Genomic DNA, 22,358 nt, shown 5'->3' with positions numbered 1-22,358 from the left:
ACAATATTAACATTCTCTTTTGAAGCCTGTATGTCTTTCGTTCTTCTGTGGAACACAAAAGGAATAATTTATAGCAGAATGTCCAAGCTGCTCTTTTCCATACAATGAAATTAAATGGTGACCACTGCTAACATGGCAAGATTTCAGTGAATAAGACTTTTAATTTCTGTTTGTTCCCCACACAAAGCTCTCATTTTCAAGAAGACTTGTAATATAGTGCACTGGGCATATGGACAACTTCTTTGATGGTTGACAACACCCGGTCATCATCCACTTTCATTGTGTGGAAGAGAGCAGAGTGAACAATTTTTAAAACTTCTCCTTTTGTTTTCGGAACGACATGAGGGTATATAAATGTTGACAGAATTTTCATTTTTATGTGAACTATCTCTTTTAGGTATTTTTATCATTATAATGCCCTATTCATTTCCCCTTTGCTCACAGTTAATAGTAATAAAGGAAAATGACCACAAAAACATCACGTAATAATGACTATTATTTTTACATACTGGGATGTAGACCACACACCTCAACCAATATGAATCTACTGGGCTTTATGCATTGGTTTTAGTATGCTACGTATATACTATGATCCTATTTTCTATGGGTGAATTTGGCACATGCAGTTTAGCTATGCGAATGCTAGGGTGTTCCTGGTGGTAGCTAAGTGGACCAAGTCAAACGAGCCTGTAATATTCTGGTCCCTCTGGCTCAGGTCCTTCTATCAAAGTAAGTGTGATTTTTTTTTTTTTCACATGTTTTATCCTTTACTACGCAACAATTGCCTAAATGTTTAGAAAAGTTTTACCACACCTGTTCTCAACAAACACAACTTGTGTTATCATTCATATGCTTACTACAAATGGTGCGGGATGAGTTACGTGACAAAATGTAATACATGGAGTAGGGGGTTGTTTAAATTAAAACTATAAAGGCAAGCATCACTTAATACTGCACTATGGGTCCAAAAATCTACATATATTCCCATATGTGTAAGTGAGATTGTAAGAATGGGGGGAAAATCAATCTTTCTAGTCTGCATAGGGGGCTAAAGTTTCCCCTACTGGCACGCACGAGGGAGGTATTTTAGCATGACATCCCTTGTGGATAGGCAAATGTCGTTCAGCAGGGGCTGGGAGGAGGGCTTAGGGATATGAGGACACATTTCAGCGTGACACAGGAACCTTGTTTAAAATGTCAAGTGTACATGAGTTGTATAAAAAGATGATGGCTATGTTCGAAATGGAATACTAGCCTACTGCATGCACTGTACACTGTATACTGCCTACTATTTTTTCAAATAGCATGTGAAACACAATGCATTAAGCAATGATAAACATTTCTAACAATATGTAGGGTTGAAAATTACCAAAATAATTAATTTCTGTGTTCCAGAGTGTGCCAATAGTGATCTATCAGCCTACTGGCTGCGGTGTTTGTGTATTGGGGCTTAGCAAGTGTTCACAACTTGAGTATAGTGGGGTTTAAAGATGGTCTGAAAGGATGAAAAGGATTGTTACTTATGTCCTAGGCTCTTTCCTCTTCCGCTCTTTTCTCTGGCTCTACTATCTGGGCTCTGCTCTTGGAGAGTTGTCTCCCAGCTCTCAATGGCATCTCACTCTCTGCCTTTTCTGTCTCTTTCTATCTTCCATTCTCTCTCACTCAGGTAGTATGCCTACTGGTTTCATCTACATATTTCACATATCCAATGTGTAACTTTTTCATCTATGTAACCATCTGATGTAACTTATCCAGACATTGTTAAACATTTTACTTTAATCCTTGTGTAGTTTAATTTCACTTTGTACACTCAGATTAAACATTTAAGTGCTACACAGTACATTACAATAGTCATAAAAAGTTTCTAAACAATGCTCTCCCACATTATTAGCTATTCTAACTGTGCTTATTTCCATCATTGGTATAAGAAGCAGAAGGTGGTAATAGACTAGAAATGCACCGTTTTATACCATCTTGCTTTCTTCAGTCACCTCTTAAATGTCTTAATTCTTTACAGTCCAATTAAATAAAGAGTAAAAAAAAAAAAAAGGTGGCTTATATTACTTCTGGTTCAAACGTGACTCTGAAAAATTGAAGGTCAAGTGCAATCCACTGGTTGGACGCAGTACCAAGCACAGTGTGTTCTGTTGTATACTGCACATTTTGGCAAGTGATATCATCCAAGTATTCCATGCATAGGCTACAGAACATCTGCATACAAGCACAAAAAACATACTACATACTGCAGGAATAGTATGAGCAGTAAGATTAGTTAGCTGAGGGTGATTTTACAAAAGATCGTCAACTCTCGGGCAGATGACACATCATTAAATAGACTGTTTCTGTTGAAACATTGTTTTTACCATAGCCTCAGGGAGACGGGTTTGAAAGTTATAAATTTTTAACGTTACAATAGTAACCTATCTCCTCAGCTGGCATGCACGATTGTAAATAAATAGTGTCAAGTCCAAACCACAGCCACGATTAGTTTTAACCAGTCATCAAAACTCTTCGACTGGCCGAGTTCTACTAGGTCAAGAATTATAGGGATGTGCCCAAAAAGGAGAAAAATCACCAAATGAACACTTTAGCAAAACAAAAACATCTGTGCATTTCACCATAACTTTAGGTGAACTAAAAGAAGTCTGATAGCCCAGCAAGAATAAATTAGCCTGAAGCTTAATTTTGCACTCTAGGCTTGAAAAACAGAGATCTTCCTGTGGAAAGAAGAAGAACTGTGCAACCCACAGACCAACTGCAGAGGCTACAGGCCAAGGCCTTTGACTTTAGACTTCAGCACAGGCACAGCCAAACTTGGTATGGTCCTAATAATCCCCATCCATGAATTGTCTGTATCACTCAAATATCTCCTCTCCACCAATAGCTGGTGTGTGGTGAGCATACTGGTGCACTATTGCTGCTGTCGCATCATCCAGGTGGATGCTGCACACTGGTGGTGGTTGAGGAGAGTCCCCTGTTCATTATGTAAATCGTTTTGAGTGTAGTGTCAGAAAAGCGCTATATAAGTATAACGTTCATTTATTCATAATGACTGCAACTGTTTTAAAATGGCTGTTGGATTACAGTCTGTCCTTATTGATTCAAAACTGGAAAACTTATGAAAACTTCTTCTCCTGATGCAGGAGTGAGAGACATGAGATACTTGAAAAGGAACTGTCCGTCTTACCTGTCGGACGAAGCTATTGGATGTTGTGTCTGAAGAGGTGCTGCCATCTGAGCGCTTAAAACGGCTCTTCCTCTTTGCATACTTTCCCTGAAAGAGAGGAATTATGGTCAGTTACAAAGAATGGACACTTCTGTCTATACATGCCCACTCACATTCTATAGGTTCCACATCCTGCCTCTGTGTCCAGATATGATTACCCATAATTACTCATGTCAGCTAGTGTTCTCTGTGACTCCGTAATCTGGTTGGCCTGAACACTGGCCAATTGCCAGGCTGCCCTCGGCAGGGCCCTCTGTGTGGCATTCATAGGCGCCAGACTCCGTTGCCATGGAGATCACAAGGAGGCTGATTGAGTTTAGTGGCACTAAAAATCCTGATGGAACAGGCAACACTGTAACATGTTCAAAACCTACACAAAAGGGATCTGGTAATATTTGTATTTTTCAGAAGATTGATAATAAGCACAAGAAAATGTTGCACAGCGACTTTAAGGTTAATGAGCAGTTATAACAGTGTTAACCATCTGAACCCTGTGTGAATACGATAATTAAGGTGGTGAGAAAGGCCAATAACCGATTAATCGGCCGATAGTTTTTATAACTGATTTATAGAATGTCAAAAAAGAAATCTTATTTTTTCCTTACTATGAAGGACATGGACAAAGAGACCTAAATCATTTTACACAAGTAATTTTTACGTAAAGCACTTTGAATTGTCATTGCGAATGAAATGTGCTATATAAATAAACTTGCCTTGCCTTGCCTTGCCTTGCTTTGCCTTGCCTTGCTTTGCCTTGCCTTGCTTTGCCTTGCCTTGCCTACCTTGCCTTGCTTTGCCTTGCCTTACTTTGCCTTGCCTTGCCTTGCCTAAATGAATAAAATTCCAGGTGCATTTTACTGTTCAACCAAAATCCCAAAAATAAGATTTGGTGCATAGCGCAGGACTTTTAAGTATAAACAATTCTGGAACACACCAGGGACTTTTTTTCTGAAATGATGGAAAAACTATCGGCAATGATCACCATAGATTTTTGCCGATAACGATGGTTCCAAAAAGCAACTACTGGCACAGATTAATCAGTAAAATCTGTCTACCTCTACTCTATGTAATAACTATCCTCATTTAAACTGACAGCAGAATTATTTGCATGACTGACACATGATAAAATGAGGAAGGAGTAGGTGAAAGATGGAGTATTAACAAAGTTTTGCGAGTGTTTGTGTGATGGCTTTGTGCATTGCTGTGTACTACTACACTAACAAGTCTCCTCCTTTTCTCATCTTGCTCAAAAACACATAAAATAACAAAATTGTGAAATTATGCCACATTGTCAGCCCAGTTTCAGTAATGCTACATTTATGCCAATGAAAATTATTCATGCAGTCCCAATGCAAATGGATTAGGTAAACTTCTGTTTCACAAATTTAAATAGATTGCACACAATGGCCACTTTCACACAGCAGCAGAATGCGGTTGTCAGTCCTCTATTTGAATACTTAATACTACACACAGTTCGGGGGGGCCTGGGTAGCTCGGTGGTAAAATACGCTGCCTACCACCCCTGGAGTTCGCTAGCTCGCTAGTTTGAATCCCAGGGCGTGCTGAGTGACTCCAGCCAGGTCTCCTAAGCAACCAAATTGGCCCAGTTGCTAGGCAGGGTGGAGTCACATGTGGTAAACTCCTCATGGTCACTATAATGTGGTTTGTTCTTGGTGGGGCACATGGTGAGTTGAGCGTGGTTGCTGTAGTGGATGGCGTGAAGCCTCCACACGCACTGTCTCCGTGGCAACGCACTCAACAAGCCACGTGATAAGATGCACGGATTGATGGTCTCAGACACGGAGGCAACTGGGATTCATCCTCCGCCACCCAGACTGAGGCGAATCACTACACAACCACGAGGACTTAAAAAAAAAAAAAAAGCACATTGGGAATTGGGCATTCCAAATTGGGAGAAAAAGGGAAAAAAATAAAATAAAAAATAAAAATAAAAAAATACTACACACAGTTCAGTTATTTATGAGCGAGACAGCTGCATTCTATAATTGAAATGAAATGTGTACATTTTCAGGACTTATAACCACATTTTCGGCAAATACGTGCTCTGTGAACGAAACCACACTGGACAACTAGTTGTCTGTTACACCATATTATATGAGTGGCATGGTGCTCTGTAAACGTACATGTCTCGTGTTTCATGTAGAGTTTAATTAACTCACGGAGATGGAGATATGAGCTGTGTCTCTTCCGAAGACCCAGCAGCTGTCTTCCACCAAAGCTGCTCACGTGTGCAAGCTCTGCTCTTGGTTAAAATGCATTCAAAGCTGCTGTCGATTAATTATGATCTGATGGGTGAACTCACGCCTCAATCACATTTGTTTATTTAATAATGGCAATTGTGATAAAACCTTCTGGAGTTATTGTCGTCCCCATCTTTAATATTTACTTCAGTCTGTCACTAATGCTATAGGTGTTACTCAAGACTATCGGGAGAATAGAATAAGGTTGTGACTTTGGTTATTCATTCAGACAGTATCCAAGCCGCAACTGTAAGCTGTTGTATGAACAGGACATTTTGAGACTCACCTTTTAATAAATACGGTTGTCAAACCCAATCATTGACTGTGTGAACATAGCCAATGACAACCTGGTCTCATAGAATCACTTTAATATCACTACATTTTTGCAAAATGAGTTTTACGTTGCTCGTTGATGTTTTGCAGCAATTTTCTGGTGAAATTGAATACTAGAGGTGCTACAACAACGGGTTTTATTCACTTTCACACAAATTTCAGGGACAGAGGGATTCTGCACTGTTTACTTTAACTGCACAACATAAGCAGTCACAAACAAACTGCTAGCTTATTCCCAACAACAGTACATAAATCAACCCACAAGGTAATTTCTTTGTCAGTAATGGTGTCTAGCTCTTGGTTTCTAACATTTTACAGGCCACTCTTAAGATTTCAAGCTCTTTAAACATTTCTTAGGCCACTGTCTGAATATACAGACCTCTGTTTGTACTGCTGAAAACATATAGCCTTTGTTTAACACCAAAGAAAAGAACAAAACCACACAAAAATATGTATGGATAGTCTTTTAAAGTTGATTAACATCAAAATATGGCATAATAGGGCACAACAGTCTGCTTTTGTAAGTAAAAATACCATAATTTTTTTCTATAGGGGAATTGATTTATAACAATAACTTAAAAACCTTTAAAGGGGTCATGTCATGAGGAATCATATTTTCCTAGATATTTTGAGAGAGAGGTCATTGTACTATAAAAACATACTGTAAGTTTCAGAACTCAAAATTTCCTCTCCAGTCTGAAAATAACATTTATTGTTCAACCCTGCAAATATGACTCGTTTTGAAATCAGCCCCATAGTGACGTAGGAAAGGGGTGTTCATTTGAATAGTCCCGCCTCAACAACATGCATAATTGTCACTGTAAACTGATAAAGGGGCTGAGGTAATTAAACTTTGAAAGTGGTACTATTGTTACTGTAGTTTGCTTTTAACCAATGAAAAGATTAAAATGGCAAGTAAGGTCCACAGACGTTGTTGTGTTCCTGATTGTGGAAAAACTGCATCGCTGCATAACCTTCTGAAGGATCCCAACATTAGGAATGAATGGCCTATTTAAAAGAAGTTCCGGATTGCATCAGTGTGATATTATATGTTTTGTTCGGCACATTTCTCTAAGGATTCTTTTGAGAACTATTATGATTCAGACTTGGCAAAGAAACTTATATTGAAAAAGCAGTGCCAACTATATTGACATGATTGTAACAAATATTATTACTGCTGTTTCTGACTGTGTTTGTTTGATATGTAAGGAATTGTATAGTCATACACTTTTATCGGAAAATAAACCATGATCAGGACTCTAACGCAGAGCGGATCGTGCTTATTATATGGTTACTTACCAAAGAAATACATATTTGCTCACAAAATGTTGATGTGAGATTAAATTATTTTATTATGCAAGAGGGTGTAGCTTGGAGTGTAACGAAAGCAAATGGTGTAGTATACGCTAGTGGCTTCCATCCCATCTGTCTCGTATTAGCCAGGACGTCCCGTATTTTGGCAGAAATGAACACATTGGGATGTCCATTATCCCGTATTTCACATTACATGGGATGCATATTGAAGCAGCAACACTACAGAGGCCCACACCCATGTTGACCGTCCATCACAGCTGGATACAGGTTTATTAACCCTTCACGTTTGCAGGTTGTGCTATAGTCTGGACTATTTTTACTGTTCTAAGCTTTATAAGGCATTATTGTAACACCAAATATTGTTCTTGTATGCCTAATACTGTAAGTATTTGGGAGAAACAGTATGCTGACTTTGTTTAGTTTTCGACTGTTATTTCAGTCAGAACAACTGTAGTAGTTTGATTGTGTGCGTCACATAAATTGGAACATGTAGCTATCAATGATTATCTGGACTGAGTGCAATTAGGTGATTTTGTAAATCGCTTGCAGGCTTTCATTCTTTTATTCTTGGAAAAAACAGTTCCATGAGTGTTGGCTAGGGTTGTTTGCACTTGAAAGGTGTAAGCCAATCATAATACAGTATATTAAAGTCTTACAGGAGACAGCACAGAAAACCGAGCATTTCAGACAGAGGGCCTGCGAAAGGGTGGAAAAAGGTAATTTAATACTCTATACTCTAATAGTCTAAATGACTGTTTTTTGTCCAAACACCTTTACTAACATTGTAAGTGAACCTCAAGGAAAATAATAAAGTAAAAAAAAAAAAAAAAAAAATGCATGACATGACACCTTTATAAATAGTCCTACCATGAGCTCAGAGGTTACAAATCAATGGTATATGCTTCTGTTAAAGCCATTGGTTACATTAAAAAAGCATTATTTAAACTTCATTTTGGAAAATCTTATTTAATGGCCAGATTTGTGCTGAATAACTACACTACCCATAATCCTGCAGAGAAAGATCCACAATCAGAGAAGCATGGCTAACAAAGCCTGGCAAAAGAGCTATACAGCGACCGCCTCGCATCACGTCCTGTGAATGTCATAAGTTTTCCACAATTCCTGACATTTAATCATAGAAAACATTCCCTGTCTTAGGTCAGTTAGGATCACTACTTTATTTTAAGAATGTGAAATGTCAGAATAATAGTAGAGAGAATGATTTATTTCAGCTTTTATTTCTTACATCACATTCCCAGTGGGTCAGAAGTTTACATAAACTTTGTTAGTATTTGGTAGTATTGCCTTTAAGTTGTTTAACTTGGGTCAAATGTTTTGGGTAGCCTTCAACAAGCTTCTCACAGTAAGTTGCTAGAATTTTGGCCCATTTCTCAAGACAGAACTGGTGTAACCAAGTCAGGTTTGTAGGCCTCCTTGCTCGCACACGCTTTTTCAGTTCTGCCCACAAATTTTCTATCGGACTGAGAGGTCAGGGCTTTGTGATGGCCACTCCAAAACCTTGACTTTGTAGTCATTTTACCACATCTTTGGAGGTATGCTTGGGGTCATTGTCCATTTGGCAGATCCATTTGCAACCGAGCTTTAACTTCATGGCTGATGTCTTGAAATGTTGCTTCAATATATCCACATAATTTTTCTTCCTCATGATGCCATCTATTTTGTGAAGTGCACCATTCCCTCTTGCAGCAAAGCACCCCCACAACATGATGCTGCCACCCCCAGGCTTCACAGTTGGGATGGTGTTCTTCGGCTTGCAAGCCTCACCCTTTTTCCTCTAAACATAATGATGGTCATTATGGCCAAACAGTTCAATTTTTGTTTCATCAGACCAGAGGACATTTCTCCAAAAAGTAAGATCTTTGTCCCCATGTGCACTTGCAAACTGTAGTCTGGCTTTTTTATGGCAATTTTGGAGCAGTGGCTTCTTCCCTGCTGAGCAGCCTTTCAGGTTATGTCGATATAGGACTTGTTTTACTGTGGATATAGATACTTGTCTGCCAGTTTCCTCCAGCATCTTCACAATGTCCTTTGCTGTTGTTCTGGGATTGATTTGCACTTTTTGCACCAAACTACGTTTATCTCTAGGAGACAGGATGCATCTCATTCCTGAGTGGTATGATGGCTGCGTGGTCCCATGGTGTTTATACTTGCGTACTATTGTTTGTACAGATGAACGGGGTACCTTCAGGCATTTGGAAATTGCTCCTAAGGATGAACCGGACTTGTGGAGGTCCACAATTTGTTTTCTATGGTCTTGGCAGATTTCTTTTGATATTCCCATGATGTCAAGCAAAGAGGCACTACTAAAATACATCCACAGGTACACCTCCAATTCAGTACACCTCCTATCAAAAGCTAATTGGCTAATTTTCTATAGGCTTGACATAATTTTCTGGAATTTTCCAAGCTGCTTAAAGTCACAGTTAATTTATTGTATGTAAACATCTGACCCACTAGAATTGTGATATTGTCAATTAAAAGTGAAACAATCTGTCTGTAAACAATTGTTGGAGACATGTCCTAAACGACTTGCCAAAACTATAATTTGCTAATATTAAATCTGTGGAGTGGTTAAAAAATTAGTTTTAATGAATTACACCTAACTGTATGTAAACGTCTGACTTCAACTGTATTTATTTGTAGGTCTATATGTATGAATATTTTGTAATTAATTGTTTCTACACGCTTAATTAACACCTGTAATTCAATCCTTTTATACAGTACGAAAATTTTTACTGCATCTTTTTTGCGTACAATGAAAGTAAATGGTGACTGAGGCTAACATTCTACGGCACCTAACACCTCCTTTTATCCCCCATGGAAGACAGAAAGTCACATGGGTTTGGGACAACAAGTAAATGTGAGAAAATGATGACAGAATTATAATTTTTGGTCAAACTATCTTTTCAATGCACTCCCTATTACTTTGTAATCACATGTGGAATCTTTTAAAATAATCTGGTAAATTCCACCAGAAGTCATCTGCATCTTCCACTTTTGACACCACTGATATAGGTGAACAACACCACACACACACACACACACACACACAATTTTTTTTATTTAGATTTATCAATCATTCCTTTTCAGCAGAAACTGTTTAGTGTAAAAGGTTTGTGGGATGTAAAAAATGCTCTCATACCGCAAAACTAGATCTGAGAAAGGCCAGCAAAATGTCAAGGGAGGGAGGAGGGATGCATTGCTTTGGTGATGAGGGACTTCCTGTTGACCAACAGCCAATGAGGCTAATTGGGTAATTAAGGGGAAAAGCTGTGCCATGGAGCAGGGGGAAGGATTTTAGAGCTACACAGTGTTACCGCTAATTCATCACAGTGAACAAAGAAAAGCAACGAATAGAGAAGAGAAGACTTAATAAAGTTTGTTATGTATAGTGTCCTTAAATGACCATAAGTGGGTAATGTTATTAATCAAATTTATATTCTAATTTATGATCAAATCCATCTTTCAAAATGACAAAAATTCAACTATTACTAGGAGACACAGACTTTTTCTGTACTTTCCCAAACAACCTGCTCACACACACACACACACAAGCACACTCCCTTCTCATCACTCCGCCTCCTCACAGTTATGTATAGACATGATTCAGATAGAGCACCTCTCTACAGCACAGGTCACACATTCATGCTACTGTATTATATAAAACCATTATATAAATACAGCCCTAACAATCAGAAACACCATTGAAACATCCATCTACACACCAATCAAGTATAAGCCGTGCTGAAGCCCAAAGTGAAAGCTGGACAAGATGATGATTGGCCTGTATGGAACAGGTGTACATTCAAACATCAACCATCCTCTGAAATAATCCACAGAATAGAGAAAAGGCAGAACCAGAGAGCAAAAGGAACTTAAAAATTGCAAAAGAAATAAAGAAAGATGCTCGTTTGTTTGTAGGCCTACAAGGTTGTGTAGCCAACTGTTTTGTGGGTCCATGTGGGCGTGGTTTCGCCATGCGATGACGTCATATACTACAGCATATGTTGAAATCTCTTTCTCTTGCAAGACTTTTCGATGCATTTTAAGAATATTAGCTTTGGGTATTTTGAAACACCCCCTAAATAAAGAAAGAGTCTGTTTTTTATAAATGTTATTTATTTTCCAAGCAAATGCTACATTCATAAATAATTAAAAAATTTCAAACAGTAAACTTTTTCTATTACAAAATGTATTTTTTGTTCTATTTTCCTACACTAAAAAAATATTTTTAGGTTTACACATTTCAATTTCATGACATAATTCCATTAAATTAATTAACCTTGAACACACACACACACAAATTATTAAACAGACTGTTTAAAGTTTTATTCCTTTATTTTGTTAAAAAATTACATATTTAAATTTTGTGGAATTTTGCTATGAAATTGAAATGCATAAACAAATATAAAAAAAAAAATAAAAAAAATATTTTTTAACTAAAACAATTTGGAGTGTAAAAGACATAAAACACTATTTTAATATTATATCACCCTCTACTAATGGAAAAGCATTAAGAATATTACAAGTTGCTCTGCTTTTAAACTCTTTACCCTAGTTGATGTATAAATTATATATATTGCACTCTTTCTTTTTTCCCCCCAACTTTCCTTACAGTGATTTATATTTCCTTTCCATATATTACCATCTGGTATCTGTTGTTTCTTAGTCTTGTCATCCATATGATAATTTCATTGCTGATTGTAATTGTATTGTTACATGTTAATTCACTTAGTTTTAATTAACTTAATAAATGCAGCTTATAAAATGAGCACTAATCTGGTACAATGCGTTGTTTTAAATTTAACAAAAAAAAAAAACAAACAAAAAAAAGTACTTGCACATGGAATTAAGATTTCTGATTATAATCTTGTCAAAAGTAATGATTCGTCATTTATCAAAAGAATAGAGTATCACAAGTATCAAATCCATGAACCTCATAGGCCAACTGAGAAAATATGTGACGAAATAATCTCCTTAATTGACGGAGGAAATGTCGTATTTACCAAACAAATATCCATATTCAGTTAAACAACGTAGCTCATCCATAAAATAACTTACTTTTGATATCCTCAAAGCACAATTGTACTAAGAGACAATTGTGGCGAGCGCGCAGAGATGCAGCCTTGTTGCCAAGTAACGATAATACGAGCGATGGCCGGTAATGTCTAATCTTTATAATAAACAAAATCTGCGTTTTTCACTCACGACAACGACCAGTCGTTTTTACACAGCGGACAGCAGGTGTGTATTTCGTCTTTTCATTTGTTGCACGCAACTTGTTGCGTCTCTCTTACCTGAGCGTGAGAGCCGTGATGTTCGAACATGTCCATCTGGATTTCCTGGGTTGAGGTGGAAGGCGTCCTGGACATAATATCCTCCTGTACCATTGATTTAAACTTTAAACTCGTTTTTTACGGTTTCATTTATAGCCTGCTTTCAGTGTATTATTCATGGTATAAAAGAAATAAAAAAAACAGACGAAGGTGGTTTTCCTCCTAGAGATGGCTGTCACTACAGCCCTCGGTGACGTTGAGCAGAAACCGTCTCCCTTTGCAAATACACCGAGCCCAATCTCCAGCTGTTCAGCGAAGGGACCAGGCCACGCCTTCCTCCCCTAATCAACCAATCATAATGGAATAGGGCGGGGCCTGTTGGCGTTCCATGTACCCATTGGTTGATCGAATCGAAATTATAATAAGATCTATGATAGACTGTGGCGAGCTGTTTTTATCCCCCACTCCACTCTGCATAATGGCTTCGTAGCTGTTTTTGTTGCTTCATGTGATTGTGAGATGACCACACCTACAAAACAGTTTTACAATTATTGACTCATCTTATTACATCCTATGCCATTGTATACAATTATTTTTTATTTTTTTGGTTGCTATTATATTTTATATTTATCTTCTTATATTGTTAGTCCCTCCCTGAGAAATGTATTCAGTATAAATAATATGTTTCTGTTTTTCCCCACTGCAATCCTTGTTGGTGGACTATGGTGGACCAGGGTGCACAACACAACTAAATTAGCAAAGCAAACAAAAGGTGAAAAAACAATTAAAATAAACCATAGCACAACGAAATTAAGCCACAACACAACGAACATCAGCCATAACAAAACAAGGGCCACAACACAACGGACATAAGCCTCAATGCAACGTAATAAGCAGCAACACAACAAAATTAAACCACAACAGAAAATAAATATTTGTAAATAATTAATTTTTTGTTGTGCTGTGGCTTAATCTTGTTGTGTTGTGGTTTATTTCCGTTGTGCTGTGGCTTTTCTGTTGTGTTACGGCTAATTTCTGTTGTGTTGTTGCTTTTATGTAGTGTGCTGTGGCTTAATTTCGTTGTGTTGCGGCTTATTATGTTGCGTTGTGGCTTATATCTGTTGTTTTTTCATTACTATTTCTGTTGTATTTTCAGCTTTGTACTCTGCTAATTTTGCTGTGTTGTGCACCCCTGGGCCAGAATAGAGGACATCAAATATACATTCTTTAATATTAATTCTGCAAAAGAATAGCTGTTTTGGACAACATAAACTTTAATTTTCTAAAACCCTGAGCCATTTTATTAATATAGAAGACTGATATGATTTCCTGTGGAGGGACAAATTACTCAAAATTAATTAAATAAATATTAAAATAAATGATTAAATGCGTAATGCAATGGTTAAAAATAACTATATAAAAATAAGTTAATAATTAAAATACTAAATAAATCAGTAAACATCCCTTGTATTTTATTATAGCAATAGTTTGCATTATTATTTTATTATTATTTTAACATTATCATTGGGATACTTTTTCATTTAAAGAAGATTAGGAATCACATTTTTCTAGATATTTTGACATATAAGAGGACATTGTACTATAAAAACATACTATAAGTTTTAGAACTCAAAGTTTCCTCTCCAGTCCAGAAAGAGCATTTATTTTTTCCACCCTGCAAAAAAACGATTTGTTTCTAGCAACTTTGTGATGTCACAGTGTAGTCATTTTCATAGTCCCCACCACCACAACATATGTAATCATCGTGGTTGGTGAGTTGACAGAGAAAGAAAGCAGCTGGGATACTGCAACACTGAAAGTGGTACTATTGTAACTGTAGTATGCTTTTAACCAGTGAAAAGAGTAAAGTTAGGTCCCCAGACATTGTTGTGTTCCTGGTTGTGAAAAAACTGTGTCTCTGCATAGCCTTCTATAAGACCCGAACGTTAGGAATGAGTGAATAATTCAAAAGAAGTTTGGATTCAAATGTTTGGATTATTTGGATTCATGGATGAAATTAATTCTTCTGAGAACGTCTCCGATTACTCATGTAACCTTGGTTCTCTGAGATGAAGGGAACGAGACATTGCAATGAACGCTATGGTATAAAAATACCTTTTCCACGACCTAGTTGAAGGCCTTGTATCATAACGGCAATTTTAAGATTGGCAATGATGTTTGAGCCCCACCCCTTTAGGCATGCATTTGCCCTATATAAGCGGGCACTCAAACATAATTTCTTCAGAATTTTTGACTGAGGGACAAGAATACGTTGCTCGTTCTCAAAAATCTGAAGTAGTAGTGCGGCCAAGTTTTGCAATGTCTCGTTCCCGTCATCTCAGGGAACTGAGGTTACATGAGATGTTCCCTATTAATTCAGTTCACTTGACATTGCAATGAACGCTATGGGGAACAGAATCTCATCATGCCACACTACATAGCATCATACCCTAAGTACCAGGGTTGAAACACTTAAAAGAATATGTATATGAGATCACGGCCCTTCGGACAGTGACTTATACTGTATATCTTTAAGTGTGTATGAAAATGAATAACCCCACATGGTAAAAACCAGATGGAAAGTTAATCTTAATCTGAGGATCTATATGAGTCATATAATACATACAGAATATTTAACCCTTTCATAACCAGAGGAAAGGAGGGAGGTTTTATTCTATTGGAAGTGCTTGTGACTTCTAGTGGGAGTAAATTGGATAGCATCCTACACAGGCGGCTTTATTAAAATTATAACAGGTAGCCAGCCCGTTATAAGGAGCTTAGGCTCACCCGCTGGGTGAAGGAATAGTAGATCTCTGGACAAAGAGGACTCGCGAAGCGATGGACGCCACATCTAGGTTGTAAAAAATCGCAAATGTGCTCTGCGAAGACCATCCTGCTGCAAGGCATATATCCTGTAGGGATATACCGTTTGTCTATGCCCATGAGGAAGCCATGACTCTAGCTGAATGCGCCTTGACACCAATAAGGCATCCAACTCCCTGTGAGCGAGGGCTGTCGCATCAACAATCCTGTGAGAGAGCCTTTGTTTGGAGACGGACATGCCTTTTGTGTGTCCTCCATAACAAACGAAGAGCTGATCTGACAGTCTAAACTGGCGAGTGTGGTCCACATATGTGTGCAATGCTCGCACGGGGCATAATAAATGTGCTAACTGCTCCTCATCCAAATTAGATGGTGGAGAAGAGAAAGCTTGTAGGTGCACTATCTGAGCCCTTAAGGGTGTGGAGAGCACCTTAGGCACATAGCATTTTTTGGGTTTGATGGTGGCTTTTTAAAGCCCTGGACCGAATTCCAGACATGAACTGTCAACTGACAGTGCCTGTATATCACCAACCCATTTTACTGAGGCCAGAGCCAACAGCAGTGCAGTCTTCAGAGAGAGCACATGCAACTCAGTGGATTCCAGTGGTTCGAACTGGGGGCTCGTGAGCACCCTCAGTACCAGATTTAAATCCCATGTTGGAACCGTAGCAGGGAAAGGGGGGTTCAAGCGCCTTGCTCCCCTAAGGAACTTTATGATCAGATCATGTTTGCCTATAGAGGAACCAGCCTCTGGGGCATGAAATGCCGATATGGCTGCTACATAGAACTTAAGCGTTGACAGAGTAAGACCTTCGCCCAACCGCTCTTGAAGGATTGTAAAGATCTCCGTTAAGGAGCAATTCACGGGGTCTTTGTTGCATGAAGAGCACCAATCCGCAAATGCATGGCATTTTAGTGCATAGAGGAGTCTCGTAGACAGCGCTCTAGCTTGCAAAACGGTGTACATTACAGACTGAACCAATTCCTGCTTGTGCACTGTGCTCCATTCAGGGGCCATACGTGTAGGTTCCACAACTCCGGCTGGGGATGTCAAATCGTGCCCTGCGCTTGAGAGAGCAGATCCCTCCTCAGCGGTATTTCCCATGGAGGGCTGCCTAATATCTCCATCATTTCTGGAAACCATGGCTGATTGGGCCATTTTGGTGCAACCAACAGAACCGTTTCCTTGTCCTCTCGGACTTTGCTGATGACAGAGTGAAGTAGATGCATTGGGGGAAAGGCGTATGCCGGCCACTTGTGGCCCAAGACATCCACTCTCAGTGGGGCTTGGGACATGGAGTACCAAAGAGGGCAGTGGGCTGTCGCTGTGGAGGCAAATAGGACGACTTCCGCTTTGCTGAACATTTCCCAAATCCTCAGAACCATCTGAGGATGAAGTCTCCATTCCCTCGCCATTGGTCCCTGGCACGACAACATGTCCGCTCTGCAGTTCAGATGGCCCAGAACACAGGGAGAGGAGATGGCACGCTCCACACGAGGAGGCGTTGCGCCAGGCTCATCACTGGTAGCGATCGAGTGCTCTGGCGATTTATGTATGCTACCACTGACATATTGTCTGACCAAATCAGAACGTAATGATTCACTATGTCGGAATGGAAAGCTTTCACTGCTAAGAAGATGGCTAGCATTTCCAAGCAGTTGATGTGCCACGCCAGTTTCACACTTGTCCAAGTGCCGAAAGTCGGGCGTCCATCGTACAGTGCATCCATACCCTTGTTGGACGCATCTGTGGTCACCACTTTCCGCCTGAAATCCTGACCCAGCATCACACATTGCTGATAAAGGTTTGGAGCTGTCCATGGTGCTAGAGCAGCCAGGCAGCGGCGAGTCATGGTGACGCACACGTGCCTCCGACGCCAGGCATGACTCGGTACATGGTGTTTGAGCCAGCACTGGAGAGGTCTCATGTGTAAAAGACCTAACGGTATGATGGCGGATGCTGCCACCATAAGACCCAGCATTTTCTGAAAAGGCTTCAGTGGAAATGCTTTCCCTAGTTTGAACTGAGACTGGCGAATGGTCTGCACACGCTCACTCGTGAGGTGTGCACGCATGCTCATGGAGTCGATTTGATCCCCCAAATAGGAGATTTGTTGGCTGGGAGAAAGTGTGCTCTTCGCCCAGTTGACATTGAGACTCAAGCAGTTCAAATGGCGAAGTATCAAGTCCCTGTGCTCGCATAGCAGAGCCTCTGATCGGGCCAGTAATAGCCAGTCGTCGAGGTAATTCAGAATGCGCAGAAAATAGTGGCTGTAAAACCTTTTTTGAGTTTGGCAGTCTGGAACAATCTCTTTTACGAGGAAATTGTGAATCTCTGCCCGTAACAACGGTGCATCTCGTGATGGAACTGTGGACGGTATAATGCCGTTGAATCGAGGCGGCCAGCACGCAAATTTGAGCGTATGGAGAAGAAATTATGTTTCAGCGGCCACTTATATAGGGCAAATGTGTGCCTAAAAGGGCGGGGCTCAAACATCATTGCCAATCATAAGATTGGTGTTATGATAGAAGGGCTTCAACTAGGTCATGGAAAAGGGATTATCCCCATAGCGTTTATTGCAATGTCAAGTGAACTGAATTGATAGGGAACCAACGATTCAGGCTTTGCAAAAAAAAAAAAAACAAAAAAAAAACTTGTGTTTGCAGCAATGGCAACAATATTGGATGTGACAGTAATGCCCGTGAGTAACAAATATATTTCTAACATTTCATCTGCCTGTTTGTTTGACACGTAAGGAATAGTCAGCAGTTTTCATTACAAAATAAACCATGATCATGACTCCAAAGGGGAGCAGACTGTGCTTATTACGTGGTTACTTACCAAAGAAATATAAATCGATGTTTATAGCATCATCACCAAATATTTTATCACTAATTCTTGTATGCCTGATAAGTATTGCGGAGAAACAGTGTGACGATATTGTTCCGTTTTCTATTGTTATTTCAGTCGAAAATGGTTGATTTTTCATAAGCACAAGCTTGGTGTCTGGGTTGAAAAAATTTTAATGGCTGCAAAATATGATCACATGTAATACAAGGGGCATTTATTGATTTATTTAGTAATTTAATGATAAATGTTATTATATTTTTCAACAATTTCATTATGTATTTAATTATTTATTTTAATATTTATTTTAATATTTAATTTGAGTTATTTGTCCCCTGTATAGTTTTGTACACAGCAAGGTCATTTGACAGGCAGTTGAACTGCGGGGAAAACATTGGCCTCGTGTGGCCATTTCATGAATCAGCAATCCAATACTGGCCTACAAATACCACTACAGGACTACAACACCCAACGTGTAGCATTTGTGGATTGTACCATTCCCATTGTAGAGGGACGTATAGCATTCTTTAAAATATACTAATGATGATACTTGACAGTAATAATAATCTTTAAATTGTTTAAAGTGTCGATTATATATGTAATAGCTACACTAAATGGTTTATTGTAATTATGTAACCCATGAACACATCCAAATGATCTTTCTAATGATCGCCCTCCCCTTAAACAAAGGTATAATCGTAAACCCTCCCAGCTGAAACGTATGAGTTGCAGCCATGAGGTAGAATTATTTTAAACGTTTTATCGTAGGTCTGTTGAATTAATCTTCTCGTGTCGTTATCTAAAAAAAAATTACATTTTTAAGGAGCGACACACCTCGTGCTGGTGTAGAAAATGAATTATAGTACAATGTTTGCTATTATCGCAATGGTGTGTCAGATTGAAAAAAAAAAGTGTTGTAGCACTACTCAAATTCTGTAACATTGTATGTATTAAATGGTACAGATTATAGCAAACATCGTTTCGCTTTGTGTGATGGTTTAGATGATAATTTACTGGCTATTAAAAAGTCCGTTAGTGTGTTTGTCCTGTCCGGTGCCGCTTGTCAAACGACCCAAATATAGACTAATGGCGTATTACCTGTCATGAAGTACAAACGTCTAAATGACCCCATCTGATAATATGTAGCTAGGTCTAGAATCTAAACAAGATGGATTGTATTAATAATATTTAGGGTATTTGGGGTGGGGTTGAATAATAGGGTTCAAAACAGTGTTACTATGAATGCAATCTTTAATACAGTGAAAAAGACACTCTATTAGCATAACATTATATATATTATATATTTCCAACATTCTTTTGAATGTCCATGTACTATAAAATATTTGTTGCCATGAGTGTACCTTCATTTACTATTATTTTGAATGGCCATGGAAAATGAAGCAATGTGATAATTTTACCTGGTCGCAAAAAGTAGTCTGTTAATTTATCTGATGAACTTTCACCTTTTGCTGACCCTGTGTGCTTCTAAATCACTTGCACCTTTATTAGCAACTGACACATAAGTGGCAGCTTTACATGTCATACAATCTGCTTCCCACGGATCTCGACCTGAATGAAAGCATGGACATTTTTTCCATTATCTTCTGTAAATTTGCACTTTCTCAGCTGTCATTTGCTGCTACTGTCAAGCAACTGATGCTGAACTCAACAGCTCTTCGCGGGTTAGCGGAGAGATTGACAGGCAGGAATTTGGCCAATAGTTGCTGCAAGCCTCTTATAATTGACCAGTTGGTGTTGGAGAAGGCGGGACTTACAAAAAGGGGTTAAAGCAATGCAAATTATTAGACCAGATGCACATCATAATGCAACTAAAGCCGAATCTCGGACATTTTCGCAAATGTAGAAATTAAAATTATTATTTTAATATGTTCCTTGAGGTTCACTTATAATATTGTTTTTTTTTTTTTTTTTTTTTTTTGCTCCAAAAAACAGTCATATATTTGTAAAACAAATAGAATAATTTTCCACCCCCATTCTGACTCTCTGTCAGAAACCCTCAGTTTTGGAGCTGCTTCTCCTTTAAGACTTGACAGTAAAGCCTGATTTATACTATGGAAGAAGCCAAATGTTTTTCTCCTAGATGAAATAAAGTACCCTAGGCGAACGAAACCGGTGTTTATACTACATGCAACATCATTTTAAAATTTGTTAGTTGATGGTTAGGGCTGCAACTAACAATTATTTTGATAATCGATTGATCTAACGATTATTAGACTATTTGGTGATTATTGCAATGATTAATCATTAGCTCTTAACCGATTATTCAGCTTGTGCCCCGACTTAAAAGGTTGTATTAAACATGCTTTCTAACAATAAAGAGGACAAAATCATCTTTTAAAAATACCTCTAAATGACATTCACTGAATTAAAGGGAAAAATACTTTTTATTATGTTTAATAAAGTAAAAAATTAATTGGCAAAAATCCTGTTGTTATCAAATGTTTTTGTCTTGTTTTCCATTTAAAATTGTCTAAAAATCCTTAAAACAAGATACATTTACTTGAGAAGCAACATATAAAATATTCAGACTTGCCCTAAGAGAATTTATCTTAAATATAAGTGTATTTTGTATATAAGTGTATTCTTTCACTTGGTTATACTCAAAATACACTTATATTCAAGATCTATTCTCTAAAAGCAAGTCTAAATATCTTATATGCTGCTTCTCAGGTGAATGCATCTTTTTTTAAAGGATTTTTAGATATTTCAAAATGTATGTATTTTTAATTTTATATTCAACAAGGGGGGCCTGTGTAGCTCAGTGAGTATTGACACTGACTACCACCCCTGGAGACATGAGTTCGAATTCAGGGTGTGCTGAGTGACTCCAACCAGGTCTCCTAAGCAACCAAATTGGCCCGGTTGCTAGGGAGGGTAGAGTCAAATGGGGTAAACTGCTCGTGGGCATGATTATTGGTTCTCGCTCTCAATGGGGCACGTGGTAAGTTGTGCGTGGATCGCAGAGAGTAGCATGAGCCTCCACATGCGGAGTCTCCGCAGTGTCATGCACAACAAGCCACATGATAAGATGCGCGGATTGGCGGTCTCAGAAGTGGAGGCAACTGAGACTTGTCCTCCACCACCCGGATTGAGGTGAGGAACCGCGCCACCACGAGGAACTACTAAGTAGTGGGAATTGGGCATTCCAAATTGGGGATTAAATTAAAAAATAATAATAATAATATTCGACATTCTCAGATAACAATTTTTTCTTCGGCATTATAGCTGCTAAAGAAAATGTACGTTGTTTTAAAGGAGTTTTAGATATTTATATTGGAAAACAAGCCAAAACAAAAACAAATCAAAAATGTATTTTGTTGCAGTGTATAATGGGGCAAAGACTACCCTCTCACCTTTTTGTTCACTTCAATCCATCTTTAACTCACAAAAAAACACGTATTAATGAAGCTGCATATTGCCAATTTTCTAAATGATAAGAAATGCACAGTGATATTTATTATGATTCAATAAGTCACGAGCCATCACGTTATAATATAGCTGCATTAAGCGCGTGTGAGGGGGACGAGCGTTACCGCGTGAAATGGATTATGACGAAATTTACGTCACGCATACTGTGCGCGGAGCGATCAGCAACGTGGACAACCGAAGTATACTCAGGCTAATTGGATTATTGGATTAGGACTCCAGTGATATCAGTAACCCTATAAAAGCTGTTTTATTGTACATGAAGAGGGTCTCCTCATGGGGGTGGCCATGTTTGAATCACATGACCAGCTGAATACTACTCTCTTCATCACTGTAACCGCCCTGTTCTTGGACAATTTCACTCGTGGATTCAATTAGTCATGGCTGACTGTGAATAGTGAATTTCTACAAGTGGCATCTGAAACTGAAAACTACTGATTTTGAATGATGCTGTGTCCACACCACTGAGTGTCCAAGATGACACACACAAAAAAAAAATTACTTACATTAATATTTATGTAAATAATATATTTAATAAAGGAATGTGTTCACTAGCATAATAGCATATTCAATTTACTGTGGTTTTGTATTTCAAATATCAAGAATTGTAAAATTTCACTGGTATTTGTAACAGTTAAAATTGGGGTATTTTAATATTATAATATTTTAATACATCAGAATATATATAAATAATATTCTGCTCAGGAGGCTGAAGGTTCTGCCCAATAGAAATAGGATTTGCCCAGCAAGAACTAAAGTTAGAGGGAACATTGGTTGTGACTCCTTTAAATGTGCTTTTTCTCCTTAGC

The 22,358-nt window shown here is 38.4% G+C and overlaps 1 protein-coding gene across 2 annotated transcripts in view; it reads right to left on the bottom strand.

Annotated features, from left to right (window-relative positions):
- The window catches only part of LOC127450297 (voltage-dependent L-type calcium channel subunit beta-1-like), a 71,822-nt gene extending 59,126 nt beyond the window's left edge, over positions 1-12,696 (bottom strand). For both annotated transcript variants that reach the window (XM_051714262.1, XM_051714263.1), the window contains exons 1-2: positions 12,453-12,696; positions 3,188-3,274 (exon numbers count right to left, since the gene is read on the bottom strand). In XM_051714262.1, the coding sequence (XP_051570222.1) occupies positions 3,188-3,274; positions 12,453-12,545 (180 nt within the window). In that variant the 5' untranslated portion in view covers positions 12,546-12,696. The remainder of the gene's footprint in view (positions 1-3,187; positions 3,275-12,452) is intronic.
- Positions 12,697-22,358: the final 9,662 nt, after the last annotated feature.

This window comes from Myxocyprinus asiaticus, chromosome 13 (assembly GCF_019703515.2).
Source record: "Myxocyprinus asiaticus isolate MX2 ecotype Aquarium Trade chromosome 13, UBuf_Myxa_2, whole genome shotgun sequence".
In the NCBI taxonomy this organism is placed as follows: Eukaryota; Metazoa; Chordata; class Actinopteri; order Cypriniformes; family Catostomidae; genus Myxocyprinus; species Myxocyprinus asiaticus.
This window is presented reverse-complemented; position numbering and strand designations above follow the sequence as displayed.